Genomic DNA, 20587 nt, shown 5'->3' on the forward strand with positions numbered 1-20587 from the left:
AGTTTCATTGAAATCTGTTCAGTAGTTTTAGTGTAATCCTGCTGAAGACGGAACAAACAAACCAATAAACAGACAGACAGGGCCGAAAAAACTAATTCCTTGGCAGAGGTGAGTCATCTGCTGATTATTTTCCTTCATAAACTGATGAATCTTTCAGTTTCACAAATGTAAGAAGGGAAGAGTAACCATTATAATGACCCACAGCCAAAGACAGCAAAATGTTCTTGTTGTTGTTTTTAAAATTATTTAAAGTTAGAATACTGCTCAGTGTTCACATTGGAGAAAGGTTTTGGATTGAAACACAATTTGGAAAAAAGACAATTCAATTTGTTGGCAGTTGTTACTGGTTCCATGTCCAGAGACACCATTTCTAAATGATCTCAGACGTGCATTTTTCTACACTGACCTTTCTTACAAATTGTCACAACACATATCTCAACTGAGACCACATTTTTGGGGTCAATGCTGATAGAAAAAAATTGCGTATTTTTAACATGAACGAATAATCTTGATACAGATCTTGATATTTAATTTGTAAGGAATTATGACTAAGATACAAACTGACATTTTACAGTACAAAGCATGAAGTCACCTCGCTCCCAGGTAGACCAACTATTTTAGGGTTATCACTGAAACTCGTTCAACAGTGACACCAACACTGTTAAATCGATATAAAACTTAAATCTGCCCTGCTGATTTATCAGTCTAGCTCTAAAAAGAATCCATGTTGAAATCAATTCCTAAACTGTTGCAGAAGTGCTTTCATAATGTCGTTTTTTTGCTGTAGCGCTGACTTTATTTGACCTTCAATAAGTTGTTTCTAGGTTTTGATTACTCATTTTTCTGGAATTAAATCTCCAACTCTATCCGCTTTTAAATCCAGACTTCCAACTCTCCTGTTGTGGTATCCTGTGGTCTCTGCTATATATTAAATTATATTCTGTCCCATTACTTTGCTCTCTACTATAACTGAGTATCTTTAAAGGGGTAGTTCACTTAAAAATGAAAATTCACTCATTATCTACTCACCACTATTCTGCTGTTATCCTCCTTCAGAGCCACATTCACGTGACATTTAGACTGAAAACATGGTGTAAATGACACATTTCAATTCAATTCGGGCTTATCGACACCTGGGTGACACCACAATAGCAATATGGATCCATTTTATGTTTTTTTTTTCTGTTGTTTTACTACGGTTGAAGAAGTGGTCACCATTTACTTCAATTTGATCAGAATGCATTAAATTGAAACTCCTAAAGTGTTATGTGGACTCAAACACTTCACCCACCCCTCCATCAGCAGAGTGGTGAGTGGATAAGGAGTGAATTTTCATTATTGGGTGAACTATCCCTTTAAATTCTATAATATTTTACTCATCCTATTTGTTTGAGTTTCTTTACTTTACTTGTGTCTCCTCTATATTCTGTGTTAATGTCTTCTTGACTCTGTTGAAGCAGTTCCCTTTGTTGGTGAATGATCATGCACATGGATTAGCCTCGGAACACTGGTTCCTGTTGCTCTGCAGCTCTAGTGATACCTGCGTTCTTTTAGCTTGTGCTTCCCTGACTCTAAAGTCAACAGGTCACAGATCCACTCAGCTCGGTGACATCCACAGACTGAGGGGTTTAGGAGTGGAGCCTGGGAAGCGGCATGGCAGGGACTCCATGCAGCCTGGCAGCAGTCAGATGGCAGCTCGGTGTGAACTGGTTTTCAGATGGATCCTGCAGGATGGCGAGCAGCCCGTGTGTCTGTGGACTGTCAGTGTTGGAGCCCCCTTTCTTCACACGCTTGACACCCAGACACCGCGCCGTGCCGTCTGTCTAGACCCCCCCTAGCTGAATAAACCCCCTCGTTTCCAGGGGTCTTACCTTCTCTTTCCTCGTCCTTTGCTTTTCCATCGCTGCTAAATCCGGCGACAGCGGCTCCAAACTTTCATCCCACAGCCGCTAACCGGGAAGCGGGGACAGGAAATCTCTCCGCCACCATCCACAACAACGCGAAAGTTCCCCGTCTGCTGCGCGGTTCACTCGCAGATAAAGTTAAGATGAGGAGACGTGTGCGCTACGTGACGACCCTGCGGAGCTTTTCTTCCCGGGGAAAGTTAATCCAGAGTAAGTGCGCCATGTTCCCACAGACGATCTGCTCTCCTTGGCGGAATGTTAGTCCGGTGAGAGGCGGGGATCCGGTCCGGCTCCACGGCTGCAGCCTCCAGCCCTCAGGTTTCAATTACACCATCATGACATCAGAGAGGAGTAGAGTTACCTGACAGATCGTCAGTACTGCAGCCTCACTGTGCACATCACAGTCTGCAGACTCAATAATGAAATGCATCTGTCTTTTCTTTACGTTTTATTTGGATAAACCAACAAAACAATAAATAATCAAACACAGTTCACGGTTGTGGTCCAAACAGCAGGAAGCAAACATCATGAATGTGTTTTTAAAGTTTGTACATTTTCATTTCACACGTGCAAAGCAAGGTTATTATAGTTTTGACATTTTCATTAGTTTAGTTTATTTTGATTTAGTTTTTCAGTTTGCTTCTTTATTTCAGTTTAGTTTTCGTTAGTTCAACAAGTGATTTTGTAGTTTTAGTTTAGTTTTTATTTTTGAGGAATCAACAAGTTTCAGTTTAGTTTTTATTGAGATTTAGTCTTAGTTTTAGTTTTTCCAGGTATTAGGAGAAAGCCTTGATTTGTAGAAGCTGAAAAAGGATGAAACAATGTGTGACACCCTATATATGGTTTATCAAGTTCTTTAATTTCATTTTTAACCATCACCTGCAGGACAGGCACTAATCGAGGGAGAAAACGAAACAACAACGAAGCTGAATTTATCTGCAATTCAGTTTAGTTTTAGTTAGTTTTGCATTGTTCATTGTAGTTTTTATTTATTTTTATTTCAGTTAACTTAATTCTTTTTTCATTGCTAGTTTTAGTTTTAGTCTTAGTTTTCTTTAACTATAATAACCCTGGTGCAAAGTCACTTTCATAGTTGGAAAATTTGATATAACTCTCATATCATATCTATTAAAGGTGCTATATGTAGATTTCTGCTATAGCTACAACAGTTGTTTGTTTAATCGACTCGCTCACTGGGGATTCAGCATCAAAATCCATTACTTTATTTATTCATCGACTTTATTTCTAATGTTAGCTCTCTTTTGCTTATCTTCTGCCGAAGTTAGCATGCTAACCAGCTAGCCCCAGCCAGCCAACCAAGTCTGACTGTATATGAAGATGGACGACGTGACTGCTTTCCAAAAGTGAAGCCAAAGCGTCTGGATAGCCCCCTGGTGGCTGGCTGCAGTATAGGTCATAAATCCCCGCTCCGACAATCAAAATTAAAAACAAACATCAAATCAAATATTCTGTCATTGTAGGTAGTTCTTGACACACTGATGTATATCCAAGTGCTCATATTATGGTAAGTTTTGTTTGAATTAAATATTTGATGTTATAGCTGGTCGCAGCTTCATCCCCTGATCGCTGAATACAGTCTATGGTTTTGAGTCTCTGCTATCAAGTCTGCCCTGAAAACTCCAGTTTTTGTATGAACTAAATAAATAAGATATAATTGGTTCGATTTTCTTGCTTATGACCACTGCCAGGCTAGCTGTTTCCACTTCCTTCCAGCCTTTATGCTAAGCTAAGCTAAGCTTACCGCTGCTCACTCTCATTTAGTATGTTTTGAATAAGAATAGTGTCAATCTTCTCATCTAAGAAAGTCTTCTTACAAAAAAGTAATGAAAGCATTATTAAAAATGGATTCTTCATTTAAATCATTCAGTCATACATTTTCTTCTCACATTATGTACAGATATTTACATACTTGTTCCCCTGTACACTTTCCTTTTTCATTATGGTGCCAACAACATATTTTGCATCAGTAGACAACTCAAATAATACAGTGAAAACATTTACATGTAACAGGAGCTGACTTCAATATAAGAAATGTTGACGGTGTGAGTGTGAGTCATTATATGAAAAGCTTTATATTTACTCATTTAACTATTAGGTTGTATTGTTTCTGTCCAAGTACATCATATGGGGAAATACTAAAAAATATAGTTTAATTTAAACTAGACGCATATTTACACTTTACAGCTGTTAAGAACAAACACTCCAAGAAGTAATAGATTACCTCAGTATCCTCATTGGTGGCTAAAGGGGAATTTGAATAGTCACAAATCAATTCAATGCCGTTTTAACTAATGTCATTAGTTACACCTATAGGTGTATTTGCTTTTGCTGCTATGTAATGCCAATAGTATTATTCTTGAAAGCTAAGTTTCACTTAATCCCTGATGATACAATGTAAATAAAAAATACTACAATATAAACTGGGGACCCAAACTGATTAATAAATAAGACATTAATGAGGCCTTCCTGTGTGGAGTTGGTATGTTCACCCTGTGCCTGGGTGGGTTTGATTGATCCACTTTTGTCGTGACTATGAGTTAAAAGGGTCGTTTGTCTCTATTTTTCAACCCTGTAATATCCTGACATTCTGTCCAGGATGACCCATGTGTCCTGCAAAGTGTCAGCTGGGATTGGCATGTGCAGTGCAGTTAAAGCATGTTAGGATTATAAAGGATCATATGAATAAATGTACATAAAATATGTCACAACACCATGAGGTTGTGTAATAATCAGGGCAAAGCTGTGAATCAGGATGAAGTGATATTCCGCCCTGCTGCTTTTTACTATAATAAAGTTAATTGCAAGAATTTTGTTTGTTAGATTTATAATCCTTTTCCAGAGTCTGTTGTCACGTTTTCTGTATAGATCTTGGGACCATGTTGGAAATTAGTTCCCCTTACTTTAACTTTGGGAATGCTGTGTTTTGTTGGTTCAATAAAATCGAATTATATCTGCCTTTGTTTGTCCGAACATTCAAACCAAAACTGCTAATCACCTTACTGGCTCTGTCCCATTTGAAGAGCAATCATGAAGGAAAAGTAACAAGATCATTTATGCTGTGAGATAAAAAATGACCTATAATAAACATTTCAAAGTTCCATGGTTGTATGTATATTTGGTATGTATTTATTCATATGGTTACTTCATGATGTCTTATGTTCTTATTCAGTATCAAAAGCTTTGGGTCTCCTTAATATTCCCTCTCACACAATCTCTCTCCCTCCTACAGCTGGCCGCTGAGCATTTTGACCATGTTTCCTGCTCTTGTTCATTTGTTTGGGCCGAGTCATCCTGAGACACAGTCTGTGAAGCTTCACAGCTCGGTCTTTTCTTTTAGCTCTCCTGGTGTTTGGCCTCCTGACCTTCAGTTGCACTGCCTGTAGAAGGCGCTGCTCCTCCACCTCTCCACCGCTCCTCTGATCGAGCTGAGGAAGGTCTGCCTTCAAGAGAACTGCTGAGCAGCTGTAAAAGAAAGAAGCAATAATGGTGATGCTACAACAACTTCAGTACAGTACATCCATTTAATGCTGCTTTATACATCTAATATCACTCTCTCTAGTTACTGTTGAGCCTTTTAAGGGGCCTGACCTTTATTTAAATTGAGTTTTAATTACAGGACTTATAAACCCTGCAGTCTGTCAGTTCTTTTTATGTTTTGAGGATAAATCTACAGTATCTGTATGATTGTGTACTGACGTTTTGCCCGTAGTGCAGTCCTGTGGGAGGAAGCAAGCTCGAGACACATGTATGAGCAGAAGAGACTGTACTTCGGTCAGTTGTCTCTGTTTAACCAAAGTCTGGAATAATCTGAAAGAACAGCAAGACAAAACAAACGTCAGAGACCAAAAGACATGCCAAACAAAAAAAGGAACATAAATACAGCAGATGGACAGACTGTTGAAGGAAAAACAGAAGTGCAAACATGAGATATTGATCATAGCCAAGGACACAAAATCATTTTTGGGCAGATTTAGAAAACCGGTACATCTTATGCAACAGTGTGTCTCATATGAGTACACTGATGTGGCCTACTTCTGTGTTATGAAACACCACACCGTGTCTGCCTCGTATTTCTTGGTATACACAGAAAAGAAGGTCACAAAGTCTAAACATGCTCTGAAAATAGCACTCGTATTATTTACTCTGGGGGTTAAATGAATGTGTGTAATCCAGACATGGTGTGACACATCCCCAACTCTTTATATGATGATTTAGTCAATAAACTGTGTTAAGTTTTTTGCAAAATCAAATTTTTGTCTGATATTTATTACTTGGAAATTGTTGATTTACCTTTTGGTACAGTTGCAGTGGTACAGCGTCCTGGGCTCTGGGTTGTGGATGCCATATTTCATCTGCTGGGGAAGGATCTTGTGTCTGCACTCATCGAGATCCTTATAGACACCACACGACAGTTGCATTCCTGTGGATGTGAAGCAGGAATTCCTTAACTGTTGTGTAAAGACATAAACTGAAGAGCTGGAGAAACTTGTGCGATATTGAATACCTGTGATATCAGCGTCCAGCTCAGTCACAGCTTGGGTTGGGATGGGTTTCGTGCTCAGACTGTTTCGACTCTCAGGTACTGACCCAGTAGGTGTCTCTGATATGGTTGTGACTATGGAGGTGGTGACATTGGTAGTGAAGGAGGTGGAGGGGGACCTTGTTGAAGGTGTAGGGACTGTGGATGCGGCAGCAGTGATGGAGAAAAGTTGTGGGTGTGAGGTGCTGCTCTCTGGGAACTCTGCAGGAGCGGTGGTGTCGGTGCTGGTGCTGTTCATGCCGGCCTCTGTTGGAGTGGTAGACTCGTACAGGGTGGGGGGGTGGACCTCAGCATACAAAGCCATTTTAGTCTCTTTACACCTGTAAATTGCAACAGAGGTTGAAGTCATTTGAAGCTACAATACATGCTTTTTTACAGAGAGTGAGAGAAGAAGGTCAATCCCAAACTCGTGTGTTGGTTCAATCGATAACAGTCTGTGTGCTTAACCACGCACATCGACAAGAAGCATTGAAAGCAGTTGACCTCACACTGTCCCTCACCAGCACCTCCAATTTTCACCAGTTAATAGGTGGTTTGTTTAATTTTAACAAAAAACTACAGTCCTGATACTAAGCTATGCAACCTGGCATCTTCAGAGTTGATATTGTTAATTATTCTGATATAAACTGAAACTTAGCCATGTTAGTAACTCTCTGTGCAGATACGACATGACAGCAGAGCTTTGAGATGAAGACAGTCCCAATGATGGTAAAACATTTACAGTGTTCACCATCTTAGTTCAACTGTAAATACACAACACAACTGAAGCTGATGGAATATAGTTTTTTTCAGGTATTTGATCATAAACCGAAGTATTGAATAATTCCTGAATAATTTACTTACATTCCAAACCAGTTTCTCTGCATACATTGGAGTCGATGGGAGAACTCAAAGCAATGCATCTTCAGCAGGTTAAAGAAGGTGTATCCCACCACATCAGATATGCTGTCATTCGCCTCCTTCAAACAATTTCGAAACCTGTAACGTTAAACATGTTGGGTGCTTTATTAGAAACGTGAAAGAACGCACATACAAGAAATCGACTGATTCGGACTGGATGTGCAGTGATAGTGAAACCTACTTGTTGTCACAGTCACAGTGAGACATGGTAAAGATGTTGCTGTTGAAGACACCAAACTCCGAATGAAAGGACAGGATGGTGTTTTTGCACTGGTCGTGCTCCCGGCAGCAGCTGTCTGTGTCCGCAAAAACTCCTGCAGAAGACAAAGCAAGAGGGACTGAGCAGGGGTGAAAAGAATATTACAATATTTTACAGTTCAGTGACAATAAAGAGAAATCGATGCATCTTGAGTCATGTCAAGTGTTTGAGAGCAACTGAAGCAAAAAGAAAACATTTGATCTGTGAGTTAAAGGGAGACACAGCTCAATATGCACATCAATGTCATCAGGAGTGTGACTCAACCCTTGAAAACAGTCGTATCATTTCTCCAAAGGTTCTGAAAGAGCTTCATCTGGTCTAAGAATACATTTTTGTTCACCAGAAAAACTACCGATCAGTGCCTTCTTACTTTTTGACGTAGATGATGCGAAGTTGTCATACATACAATCACTGATTGACAGGTGTACAGACTGTATAATATACATTATACTATAATGATGGATGACATGAGTACTTCCCAAAAGTGAAGCCAAAATGTCTTGGTCACTCCTGGTGGCAGGCTACGGTATAGATGTCATAAACCCCGCCTCTTCCATACTAGCACATGGGAAATAAACCAAACTAAAAAGTAAAAATACTGACAATTGTTTCTCAAAGAAGGTTTCTGTCAATTCAGCTCTTGAGTATGCTAACTTTTGTTTTAATTAGTAATTTGTTGAAATGTCATAACTGACGGCTGCAACTGACTCTCCATTGGTCGAGCATGAGTATCAGCAGGACATCGATACCGCAGCTCCACGCAAGTACGACTGCATCTGTTCAAGATGGCAGCACCTCTATCCTGGATATTTTAGCTTCATTTTTAATTTACATTTATGATTTGTATATAGTCTATGGTCACAGTCTGTTCCTCATCTCCCCCTCTCTTCAGCCCCAGCTCTCTTCTCTCAGGCCACATTCTTTCCTCCAGACCTGCTTTTCTCTGGCTGTCCACCAGATGTCGTGAGAGTTACCCTTCTTTTCACCTCAACTGATTGTCACCTGAGATCTGCCCATCTCCAGCTCATTCTATACACACACCAGCTGCTGCATGCCTCCTGTCTTTAGTTTCCTTGTTTCTGCCACTTTACCTACAACCATTTCACTTAATATTAGGGGTCGGGCTGCTGTGCTGCCGGTCCCTCTTGTTTTTCTCAATGTTATTCTAAGGAAATCCACCTTCCCATGCATGAATCTACTCAAACAACTGTCGATCAATCGACACCAAACTTGCTCCACTTTGATTGATCAAAAATTACATATACATATAATTACATAAACAAATACTGGAAACTCTTGCTAAATAAATGTCCAATATTCACAAAAATTAATGACAGAATTCTCATTTTTGGTAGATGCAATGTGAACAATTTCAGAACAACAAAATGTATGAAATATTTGGACATTAATCCTCATGTCACATATTGCAGTCAATGAAAATACAGCATCTTCAAGCATCAGTTTCTCACTCATGCAGAAATCAAACTTTACAAATGCATCTTGTCTAGATAAAGTACAGAAAAGATCGAAATTTGATCTTGATAACTGATTGTTTTACAGTAGTAATAGTCAGCAGTCCTGCAGACTGCCCCTAAATCACAGTGTGACGTTTTATCATGAGTGAACTGATGTCACCTGGCAGGTAACTCATCAAGATCAAGACTTGGCTTTAGAGGTTGTGCCAAATGTCACAATTTTATGGGCAGACAAGCTAAATGAGTTGTTTTCCATTTAAGGAACACTTCCGAGGGACCAGTGTGTTTCCCTCCTAAGACTTATATTATAACTTAAAGGTTCAGTGTGTAGAATTTTGTGATATCTAGTGTTGAAATTGCATGTTGCAGCTGAACACCCCTCACCTCACCCTCTCCTTCCAAACATAATAGAGAACCTGCGGTAGCCTTCAGTTGTTATAAAAACTCAAAAGGTGTTTAGTTTGTTCAGTCTGGACTAATGTTAAAAACATGGCGGCCTCTGTTGAGAGGACCCCCTCCATGTAAATATAAAGTATTTAAATATAAAGGATCTTTTTTGGGGTAAAGAAAACTACAATTCATACAAACTAGTGAAAACATCATGAGGATTATTCTACATTAAATTATTGCCAATAGATCCCTTTCACCTAAATCTTACACACTGGACCTTTAACCTACTGCCCACATATTCGGATATTAAGCAGACATACTTACTGCAGACAAACTTTTGCGGGACCTTAGAAAATACCTTTAGTCATATAGGATCACGCTTTAGTCTCCACACAACATGTATATAAATTGGTAATTTGTAGAAATGAAGAAAACGTACCCAGGTCAGCATATGACAGCGCCTTGTTTCCAGAGCCGCACCAGAGGGTCCCAGGTACAATGAAACCTCGCTTCACACGCGCATGGGTCCTGACCTCTGACCTCTCATCTCGACCCTGATTATTCTCAGCCTCGGGGAGACCATCATCGCTGCCCACCGGCCTGTTCACTGAGGGCCACCCCAGTCCTTCCACCCCTGGAGAATCCAGAGGGACGCACCGCTCCTCGGACACGGAGTTTAAACGCACATTTGGATCCGGGTGGTCGGTGAAGTCGCGCGTTCGCTCCTCGCACAGAGACAAGTAGTTCTGGATCACAGATGCGTCATCGCTCCAAGCGCAGCCGAGCAGAGTGCGCGCGCCGGACCAGGCGCTGTGGTACAGCCGCAGAGATGCAGAGTCCTGCCGGAGGAAGCTGCGGTGCACTTCACCGTTCGGCAAAACTTTGGTCCAGACGCAGAGGAGCGAGGCTTGCGCAGACGACCACAGCAGGAGGGATGACGTTAGGAAGACCAGAGCAGAGATGCGAGTCATGGTGGCCGCGTTGACCGGAGGCGGAGTGAGCGATGCTGAGAGGCTTCAGGTCCGGAACAGATGGTCGCCGCACTCTCTGGCGAACTTATGGCAGAGGAACAGACTCCAGGTCGGGTTTAAATGAGGCGGGGAGGAGGCGTGAGGGCTGATCTGGTGCATCCAAAGTAAACTAAACCACACTGGATCATGTGACCTGTCAGAGGAGTCCCATCTCTCTCTCTCTCCCTCTCTCTCTCTCTCTCTCTCTGTCTCTCTCTCCCATTCACACTTCCACAGTGACACTGATACATGACATATTGATTAACACACACACACACACACACACCAGATGGTTTATCAGTCTGAAAATGTGACTAGTATATCGATGAACGATTGGCTGGCCACCAACACACACAACCCACAGTGCATAGACACCCCAGTGACAATGTGACAAAGTAATCAATTAACATTGATTGATAAAATGACATGAGATAAACCACCTACTACTTTCTACTTGCTCTTGTTTTCATTGGTGCCTTCTCCCTACAACAAGCACACGGATTAAAGAGAAAGAACTGTTGATCTGTTGAAATGTAAACAGTGTGCAGCTTCTACCACCCCCCACAGACACACACACCCTGATCCCTAATCGCAATTAATAGCCTCTATTTGGACATGAGGTGTGAGCGGTTCAAGCAGTCCACAATTTCATGAACATTTTGTGTGTCTTTCTTTCCTCCTGTCTTCTTCCCCACTTCGAGTATATTTCTAACCCATTCTCTGAATATACTGGGGTACACACATGAGTTTTACCTTCCTGAAGATACAACACATTGCATAATGTTACACATTACACGCCTGTCTTGCTTTTTGTTCTTCCATCTGGAATTCTTGGGTCAAATCACTTGTTTGGCCTTTTTTGGTCAAATGTAAATGTTTGGGTTTTATTATCTCATGATGGGGAGAGAAAGATTGTGTCGGAGATTAAATTCAGGCATATACTATTCATAGTGTAAACTTTTACCCACTTGGCACTAGAGAAGTATTATCAGGAGAAGTCAAAGTTCACAAAACTGTCAGCGTGTCTGTGTGAGCGGACTTGTTCAAACCTCACCTGATGCAGACAAAGTTTCTTCCATGTCACACAACACGTATCAAACAAACAGAGGAGCAAAGGAAGTGCCGCAGTGTTTTTTTTAATTTATTGGACATGCATCAATATGAATACAGAGGACAAATGTTGAATTTGTATGGCATCAGAATACATCCATTGAATATATCTGTGGGGATCCCAATATATTTCATGAGATCCCAGGAACTGTGCTTACGTTGCGTACTTGAATTTGATCTTCATAATAAGATGTCATGCAGAATCATTTGGGTTTTTTTTTTATTTCTGCAGTAGAAAGACAGAAAGCTCACACATGCACAGGAGAAGATACTGTCATGTCGGTGATGAATGAGACCAATATTTTATCTGTGTCAAAAGCATAACACATCAACAACAAGAGAGAGTCTGTTCACTTAACATTTGCACAATGCATGATAGTTATTCATGGTAACACAAGATAAATGCATGTTTCGGTGATGCAAGCACTTGAGCGACGTGGTCACATAGATCAGCTGATGACACGCAACATGATCCCATATGACAAGAGCACTAATCACATGGGAAAGAGGTTAGAGACAGAAAAGTGGGAATTCCCTTAGTTGGGTTTGAACTTGGCGGTACACGTTATCTCAAAGACAATGATAACAACGGGGTTTTTGTCTCCATAAAACACGTTAATCGCTCTTCAATCATTTCTGCATCCAGATTAAGATGTGGTATCAGTGAATATGGTCAAATTACAGCTTCCTGGTTTTGATTACTGGTCACTCAGGGACAGCATCCATGATAGTCACCTGATAACTGCTGGAAATGTCGCTTGTACATTGCACTTTTGGACAATCCAAATAGAAGTATGTGCTCATAGGAGGACTATATTCTACGGGGCGAATGAGAGAGACAAAGACAATACATATATGGAGAGGAGATGTTGTTTTAATCCTCAAAGTGAACAGTGTTGTCATTTAACAGAACATGCCAGCACTCAATCTTCTTGTCTTTGTTCTTGAGGCAGTCGTACCAGTGCTTCAGACACTCTCCTTTAGCCTGGATGCCTAACTGACATCCTCCTGAAGAGAGAAGAGTGCCCATTAATATGTTTACAACATTAAAATATCACACGCATGCTAGCAGCCCTGCGATGCAGACGTCTTATGAGGCAAAAGCTTATCGACATGCGAACATGGTCACAAAGACAATGCAAATGTGGTGATGATTGGTAGACATGATGTTTCCCTTGTAAGTTAACATATTATCATTTAGCTAACATTATCTAACAGAGCTCAACAGCGAGGTTCTAGAAGTAAAAATCCAATTCATATTCTGAAAAAAGATTTTGATAATCAGCCATAATGTTGTAACCATCCAAGGTAGATTTACTGTAAGTTTGAAAACAATGCTACAGTACTACACTACCCACAATCCTCAGGTCTATGGATGTGATTGGTTGAGCTTGCTGTTACCATGGAAATATTTACGACAACTGCAGAAATCATGTTGGCAATGATCAAATCATTCAGCGTAATATTACATTTACCAAAGAGTAATCACAATATCCCTTTTTAACATGTTGCTGCTTTTTTAGAGATGAGGAAAATGTCAGATCACGTAGAGTCATGTTAGTCCTATTCCCGTGATATCTTGAGGAACTTTTTCTCAAATTTCAAATATTCACTTGAACTCAAAGATGAACTGATTAGATTTTGGTGGTCAAAGGTCACAGTGACTTCACAAAGCGGATTTTTTGCCTTGTGGAGGTGATATCTCTGGAACACATTCACTTTAATTTTGGAAGCCCGAAGTCAAGGTCACAGACACCTCACAAAGTAGGTCTATGTTTTTCATGAACATTTTTTCATGTAATAGTTGTTAAGATATTTCAGTCTGGACCAAAGGGACTGAATTAACCAATAGACTATTTCATGTCTATCAATGCTTCACGCAAGTCTAGAAATGACTAGCTGGATGGGGGAATAGGATTTCAAACAAATGTCCACACTTACCAATGAAATCATTGGATTTGCCCATGTCATAGTCCCAGACTGAGATGTCCAGGGTTTTCTTGGCAAGGTCCCCGTGCTTTATTTCATAACTGAATTCCTAAAAAAACACTGATGAATTTATTACACAATCTATGACTGGACAGTGGGCAAAGAGAAGACAACAATGTAGAGTAAGTGTAACAAAAAAAAAAAAGTACAGGAGCAAGTACTGACCTCATTAAATTCTGGATTGAGGGTCTTCTTTTTTATCTGCGTCTTGTTTTTAGCTTTCTTTCCCATGTCTGGCTTTAGACATCTACAGCACAAAAGACCAAGAAAGAGATAAAGTGACACCTCAGAAATCTGTGAATACTTAGAGGAACCGTTTCAAGTTCAGGAAATGGGCTTATTTGTATTCTAGAGAAGAGCGACAACTCTCACGTCCACACATTAAATATAAAGTGTACCTGAAGTTAGTGACCATTGTACCACAAACTTTTAGTCTTCATAAGAGCTGATCTGTATACTGAGGTTTAGGAAGATGTTACCGAATGGAGAACATACATTTTTACGAAGGGGTCAGAGTATCCGTTGGAGTCCATGGCCGCCAGATGAGCACAGCGGACCACGCCCACTACAAGACGACCCTGCTGACTGTTGTACATCAGTGATACCATGATACGACCTCTTTCCTCTGAATCGTCCCCTTCATTCAGCTGAACACACACACACACACACACACACACACACACACACACACACACACACACACACACACACACACACACACACACACACACACACACATACACACACATTATAAATGATGTACAAACGCATAAAGTAGAAGTACATAATTGCAATGGCACTTTTCCTTCTATGTGCACATATCTGGAGGGATTAAACTGTGCTAATGCTTAAATGTATATTATGCAGTAGGATTAAATACTTGTACATACTACATGTGCATCAACATAAAAGTAGACAGCTTTCTTTTCCATTTTTCTAATTATTCCTCTTTTTGTATTTTTACAGGACTGGGCTGGTGTGTTTACATATTTTGTCATTAATCATTCAATCAAATCAAAAGACCAAAATCAACAATATGATTTTTATGTGTGATATGTGAGATAGTTGGTCAGATTCCTCCTCCCTGTCTGTACTTCTCAGCTCAAAGCACATACTGAACATAAAAAAACAGTTCACACACAAAGTTGATTAATGTCCTAAAACTACAGCTACAAACATAAATCGAACTTCACCAAATAGTATATTTGTCTTTTTAAGTCATCACTCAAAACTTACTTTGAGTGAATGGCTTTTACTTGATTCTGTTCTAGCTATTAATTGTATTTCTTGGAATCATCTCCTTTGACATTTGTATGTTTTACTTTCTGTCTTAGATGTTAAAGATAAAATAATTTAAAATAATCCTTTGTTAATACCACAATGGGGAAATTTGCAATAGTACAGCAACAAGAGGGCAGTCAAAAATAGGCATCAGTTAGTAATAATAAGAAACATGTAATGCTTAAGTGTAAGGAAATATAAAAAATATAGAAAAATCTAAAAACAATCTATACTCTGTGAATAAGGAATGCACCAATTCATTTTTAATTTAGATTTTTTTTTTCTAAACTCTGCATATGAAACTGCATGGAACTCATTGAGGTCATTTTACTTCAGGTAACATGAGAGCAGGGATTGTTGTAGAAATAGAAAATGAGTTTCCATCTTGACTAAATGTATTTAAGTGACAGCTGAAACAATGAATTTTATAATGACATTGATGGAGAAATGTAATGTGGGTGGATCATGTCTGGCAGATACCGGATCTTTTCATAAGGTCATTATCAGTTCAGTGCATCCATATACTGTATCTATGGTGCAGAGGAATCTGATATACCAGGCCCTGGATTCACAATAACTGTTAGTAGAATACATTCATCGTCAGTTTGGGTCTTTTCTACTGATTAAAAATATTGTAACAGATCAGAACCTGTTGTTTCCCTTTTATACTTTCATTTCTTTAATATTCACGTGTGTGAGATCTAGTGTATGTGAGGGTCTTACATCCTCCTCATAGAGGGCCATGCCGCGGGCCGAGCCTCCTACAGCCTTCTTCACCTGTAAATAAAGTAAAACAGCAATACTCATCACCATCAGCACCATCATCATTAGTTACACAAACTGGAACATTGTGAAATAGATAAAAACAGTGAAGACAATGCAGAGACAATATAAATAGCATTCTTTCCTTGCTGTGCCTGTTTTAAGTCTTAAGGAAGATGGAGTATAACCAAAACCCATGCAAACACAAGGGAGTACATGCAAACTCCACACAGAAAGACCACAGAGGAGCCAGCATCTGAAAGGTGAACATTCTGGCTGCGATGACACCATGGCACCACCATGTTGCCTTATTGATACGAATAATAATGATTCCTGAAATAACAAACTGTATCTACATTTGTTGGCTCACCGGGATCACTCTCTCCAAACAAACACTGAAGTTCTTCTTCTGGTTAAACGTCAGTTTCTTCAGTGCAACTCGGGTCTCTCCTATGAATTCATTGTGTCCAAACTTGTCCTCGTCACTCACTGAAAGCCTGAAGACAGACAGTGCAGCCTATGCTATAATCGCTTTTTCTTTTTTTTATTGGTATCAAAAAGGAGTTAAAGCAGGTAAAGGTTGTTCTTACCGGAGAGTTTTGCGCGACATTTCATCATTGTTGATACCGTGGTAGATAAGCGTCTCATTCCACACGGGATTCAGAGTGTTTTTCAGTGTCTTGGTGCGAAGCTTGTTAGACTGAGACAATGAGGAGAGAAACAAGATCGATTTTACTGGGAAATAACTGTTCATCACAATGTCAAACTGCCCGGATTCAAGAAAACATGTGTTCACTTAAGAGAAAACTACAAATCATGTGTGCACATATGTTACTGCTAAATTATACAATTTGAGATCATCCCAAATTGAATAAACACCCCCCCAACAACTTCATCACAAGCTTTGTGTTGTAAAACACTGAATACAAAATGTGCAAAAATAGTAGCTGATGGCTGCATGCAATATTACACCACTATGGTCTACCTTGGATTGAGCTTTTACATCTATATTAAGAGCAGGTCCTCCTCCAGGTCCACCATGTTGCTTTGAAATGTTTGTACAGGAGCCCAGAATGGACAAACCGAACACTGACTCTGGAGAGGGTCTTTCACAAGTTTGCAATCTGCAACTTCGCCACTAGAGGCCCCTGAATTCTAAACACTGAATCTTTAAAATAAGGGTAAATGTCCACAGATTTATAGTTTGTAATAGTGATGATATGTGTGAGTGTGCATGCACAGTTTGCCAATGGAAGAATGGTGGTGTGCAATTGCTGGTCAAGCTTTGCAAGGGCAATAACCACCAAAGATCATGAATGCTTACAAAAAGAAATTGATTTCAACTAATGGTGACCTACTTCCAGATCCACGGGCTAATTCTAATGAATACCAAACATTAGTGAATAGTCCAATACACAGTGGGCAGATACATATATTTGGGGGAAAATGCACACACACAAGAGAAATCTTGAAATGAAGATATTCCCAAACCAAAGACAAGGACATTAGACCACATGGTGTGAGAGTCCAATGATTCTGACAAATGGTGTGTATTTATATAGTTCGGCCATTTCTCACACATTCACAGAGAGTATCTTGCCTAAGGACACTTCATAACCTTGTGGATTGTTGACCCGCTCTACCTCCTGAGCCACAGCCGACCCAGAACAAACAGCCATTTTCATGTTGGTAATCTTTTGAATTCAATGTTGATAGTTTACTAACTCAAGTGGATATTTAGGGATTACCAACATTTGTTTTTACAAAATGCATGCATTGTATTTCTGATGATATGGGCTGTAAAATGTTCTGTGAAATATGTGAGTTTGCTCTGTTTACCACAGATTTACATCTAAATCAGAGCTGTGCAGATCACAATCAGCACATTGATGCCAAAATGACAGTGATTGTACCTTACTGGCTCCAGGTAACAGGTGCAGCTTCACATACGGGTCAGCAAGTCCATTTGAGTCCATCGGCTTCAAACCCTGAGACACATGAGACAAACAAAGTTAAGATTCAGGGGGGATGTACATTCATGTCGCGTTTATATGATTCAGATATGGAGTGTTAGTGTTACTGCACAACAAATCTAATATAAAGGTATTCGATAAGTCTTGTCTTATCCCATCTCGTCTTGTCTTATCCCATCTTGTCTTGTCCCATCTTATCTCATCCTATCTTGTCCCATCTTGTCTCATCTTGTTCTGTCTTTTACAGGCTAGTCTTTTTTTTGTCCCAACCTGACTCGTTTTGTATTGACTGCTCCCATCCTGTCTTTTTGTGTTGCATCTTGATTTGTCCCGTCTTGCCCATGATGTTGCATCTTGTTTCGTCTTATCTAATTTTGACCTCTCTTTTCCAGTGTCTAATGCCTCATGTGTGCTGGTAAGTTTACCTTAGCTTTAATGATACAACAGTGCAGGGCGTGGCTCTCCTGTTCGTAAAGAAGACTGAACTCCAGAGACCCCAGAGTAGCTGCCAGAACAAAAACACAGGAAGACATCAGAGAAGAGAGGAAGAATCTTTTTATGTGGCTCCTTTTACAGAAACCAATATCCCTCTAAAACAGATGAACATTAATTTGTCACTCTTCATTGCTCTACTGGGAAGGTCCTTCACACCCACAGGTACAAAAGATGGAATTTACACTGTGGTAAAAATGAGTTAAAAAGTTACATCTGGGACACTTTGATTCTATATATAAACCAGAGAGGAGGGGATCATTCCTACTGGCATCATCCGAGTCGTAGTCATTGTCCTCATCCTCTGTTCGATCTGGTGTTGGTCTTGGGGGAGTGGGATTGTTTGCCGGGGGATTAACAGGTGGAATAGTTCTGGCTGCAGGAAGATGAGATGAAAAGGAACTGGAGACAACAGGTTGTCTTTTGTCCTCCACAGCTGGAAGGGATAGCGTCTCGTCCCTCTCTGAACGTTTGTTTTCCACATCTGCAGCGGGGGCTACAGGCCAAAAGACACAAAAATCAGCCACTGTTGCTGACTGAAACATCTTTTTTTTATGATGATGTTGATGTTAAATGTTTTAGAGAGCAGCCCTGAAGCATCGGGCTTGTTCTTAGAAGGAGCACTGCTGCTTTACCTGAGGAGACGGTGGCCTGCTGTGCGTTTGGCCGAGGTGGTTTGGAGGCGAACACATGTCCCTCTGTCTTCATTACAGCTGCTCGACGAGGCTGACTCTCATTATAGCTGTCAGCTGTTGTTCTTGCTGTCTGCTCCCATTGTTCTGATCCACAGGATTGCTGCTGCTGCTGCTGCTGCTCTGTGCTCAAGTCTGAGGAGACAAAGTAAGAATATCACCTCCGCCACTGGAGCTACACTGTTTGTAAAACTACAGAAATACAACCTCCTCTTTACACTTCTATCACCACACTCTTATAACAGACATTTTGAAGGCCCATTAGGTTTTTCCTCCACTGCTGTCACTCAAAATGCTGAAAATATTTCAGTCTTCAGTTTCTGGTGGGTTTCTTTCCTGTTCGCTCTTCTTACGCTGTTGTGGTTCCTTACAGGAACAGATTGAATTACCTGCTCTTCAGGTTTCAAATCTTCTATTTTCTGACCTGACCTCCATCTCTCTCATTGAAAAAAATTTGAAGGCTGAACAGCGGTTCACAGCATTTGCGAGAAGTCTTAGTTAGTATCCTGTGAGCAGGTGGCGTGTGTGTTCGTTTGAGAATGTGGACTAAATAACTTAATGCATGGGCGGAACAGGGAAGGTATCACCAGGCAATTGACTTTTGTAGCTGATAAAAAACATTTTCAAGATTTCTAAAAATAATAGATAATAAGTTAAGATGAATAAATTGTGTCATACATGGTTCAGGGATGCAGTTTCCGAGGTATCACTGCGTTCTATAGGAGTATAGACATGAACTAAAGCTTATGTAGATTAAATAATTATCATGTGGTGGGACGGGTGTTACCATGTCATCAATATAAAGTCAGAAAATTACAACATATAGTGAAGTAATGCTTTAACATTTGTAACCAATAAGATTATAGTCTTAATGAATATATTATTTAGATTAACCAATCATTCCTCGTCATATGGGATAAATTCTGTCACAATGATATTATTATAAAATGGCATAATTACCATATAAAAAAGTTAGTATTGCTTAATTGGGCTGTAGACATCATGCATGGGTGTGCAAAGTCCCTCCAGTGCTTTTCGTTTGGATCTGTAAATACCCTATGAGCCTTCACAAATACTTGAGAGCAGGAAGATGTAGCCTATATTAGAATATTTAATGAATGTATGAATTATATTTTTCCTCAGCACATTCTCTTGTGCATGCAGGAGTCTAATATTAGTCTAATTTTAAAGGCTACCGTGTCTCGGATGATAATTTGTTGAAGGTTCCTGTGGTCCATCATTCTCAGTGCTGGCCTGTCGAGATCCGGACAGACGGAGTGGGGATGGCAGACCCTGCTGCTCTCTTCCCTTGAAGAACCAAGCTCCGGAACGTTTGTGCACCTGCAGGAACACACAGGGAATTCACACACAAGACTAATATGCTGCTGAATGATGAGAATGGAAACTACTCAATTTATATGCAGTGTTAAACATTGCAATTACAGTTCTGTGAATAAACAGTGTACACACATAAATGGCCCTAAATGCCTGACCTTTAGACAAATGAAAAATGCCGGAGATGAAGCTGGTGAGAGGGGTGAGCTGGTAGAGAGTACAGTGGTTCTACAGAGCTACGATAAACTGCAGAGATCGGATTTGATAACAATTATGGGTTTAAGATCACTGTCCCGTTACACACAGGCATATTTGATCACTTCATAATCGAAAGATATTGATTTGTGCAGCTTTAAAGTGGCAATGATCAATATTTTATAACAGTGTATGAAATAAGTATTTCATTCAGTTTTACTTGCATAGCATCAAATCATAATATAAGGTCGAGACCTTA

The 20587-nt window shown here is 40.0% G+C and overlaps 3 protein-coding genes across 3 annotated transcripts in view; all 3 read right to left on the bottom strand.

Moving 5' to 3' along the window:
- ttc28 (tetratricopeptide repeat domain 28) overlaps window positions 1-2161 on the bottom strand; it is a 126656-nt gene extending 124495 nt beyond the window's left edge. The window contains exon 1 of the mRNA XM_020082539.2: window positions 1872-2161. Coding sequence (XP_019938098.2) covers window positions 1872-1901 — 30 coding nt within the window. The 5' untranslated portion in view covers window positions 1902-2161. The remainder of the gene's footprint in view (window positions 1-1871) is intronic.
- Window positions 2162-2394: 233 nt separating this feature from the next.
- pla2g3 (phospholipase A2 group III) lies at window positions 2395-11007 on the bottom strand. The gene is made up of 7 exons (XM_020081615.2): window positions 9929-11007; window positions 7547-7679; window positions 7309-7443; window positions 6430-6785; window positions 6216-6345; window positions 5622-5732; window positions 2395-5387 (listed from the first exon to the last, which is right to left on the bottom strand). The coding sequence occupies exons 1-7, from the start codon at window positions 10458-10460 to the stop codon at window positions 5129-5131; spliced, it is 1656 nt and encodes a 551-aa protein (XP_019937174.2). The 5' UTR covers window positions 10461-11007; the 3' UTR covers window positions 2395-5128.
- A 617-nt stretch (window positions 11008-11624) lies between these two features.
- The window catches only part of rph3aa (rabphilin 3A homolog (mouse), a), a 28285-nt gene continuing 19322 nt past the window's right edge, over window positions 11625-20587 (bottom strand). The window contains exons 5-16 of the mRNA XM_069513595.1: window positions 19995-20139; window positions 18742-18933; window positions 18375-18602; window positions 18040-18119; window positions 17555-17629; window positions 16232-16341; window positions 16012-16138; window positions 15603-15656; window positions 14094-14245; window positions 13764-13845; window positions 13551-13647; window positions 11625-12617 (exon numbers count right to left, since the gene is read on the bottom strand). Of these exons, the coding sequence (XP_069369696.1) occupies window positions 12484-12617; window positions 13551-13647; window positions 13764-13845; window positions 14094-14245; window positions 15603-15656; window positions 16012-16138; window positions 16232-16341; window positions 17555-17629; window positions 18040-18119; window positions 18375-18602; window positions 18742-18933; window positions 19995-20139 (1476 nt within the window). The 3' untranslated portion in view covers window positions 11625-12483. The remainder of the gene's footprint in view (window positions 12618-13550; window positions 13648-13763; window positions 13846-14093; window positions 14246-15602; window positions 15657-16011; window positions 16139-16231; window positions 16342-17554; window positions 17630-18039; window positions 18120-18374; window positions 18603-18741; window positions 18934-19994; window positions 20140-20587) is intronic.

This window comes from Paralichthys olivaceus, chromosome 18 (genome assembly GCF_024713975.1).
Source record: "Paralichthys olivaceus isolate ysfri-2021 chromosome 18, ASM2471397v2, whole genome shotgun sequence".
In the NCBI taxonomy this organism is placed as follows: Eukaryota; Metazoa; Chordata; class Actinopteri; order Pleuronectiformes; family Paralichthyidae; genus Paralichthys; species Paralichthys olivaceus.

Excerpts from the sequence above, each read along its gene's own strand:
- pla2g3 (XM_020081615.2), bottom strand. The coding sequence starts at position 10,460 with ATGACTCGCATCTCTGCTCTGGTCTTCCTAACGTCATCCCTCCTGCTG. Across the intron at positions 7,680-9,928 it reads GCTGTCATATGCTGACCTGG|GAGTTTTTGCGGACACAGAC; the intron begins GTACGTTTTCTT and ends TGTCTTCTGCAG. Across the intron at positions 6,786-7,308 it reads CAGAGAAACTGGTTTGGAAT|GTGTAAAGAGACTAAAATGG; the intron begins GTAAGTAAATTA and ends TGCAATTTACAG.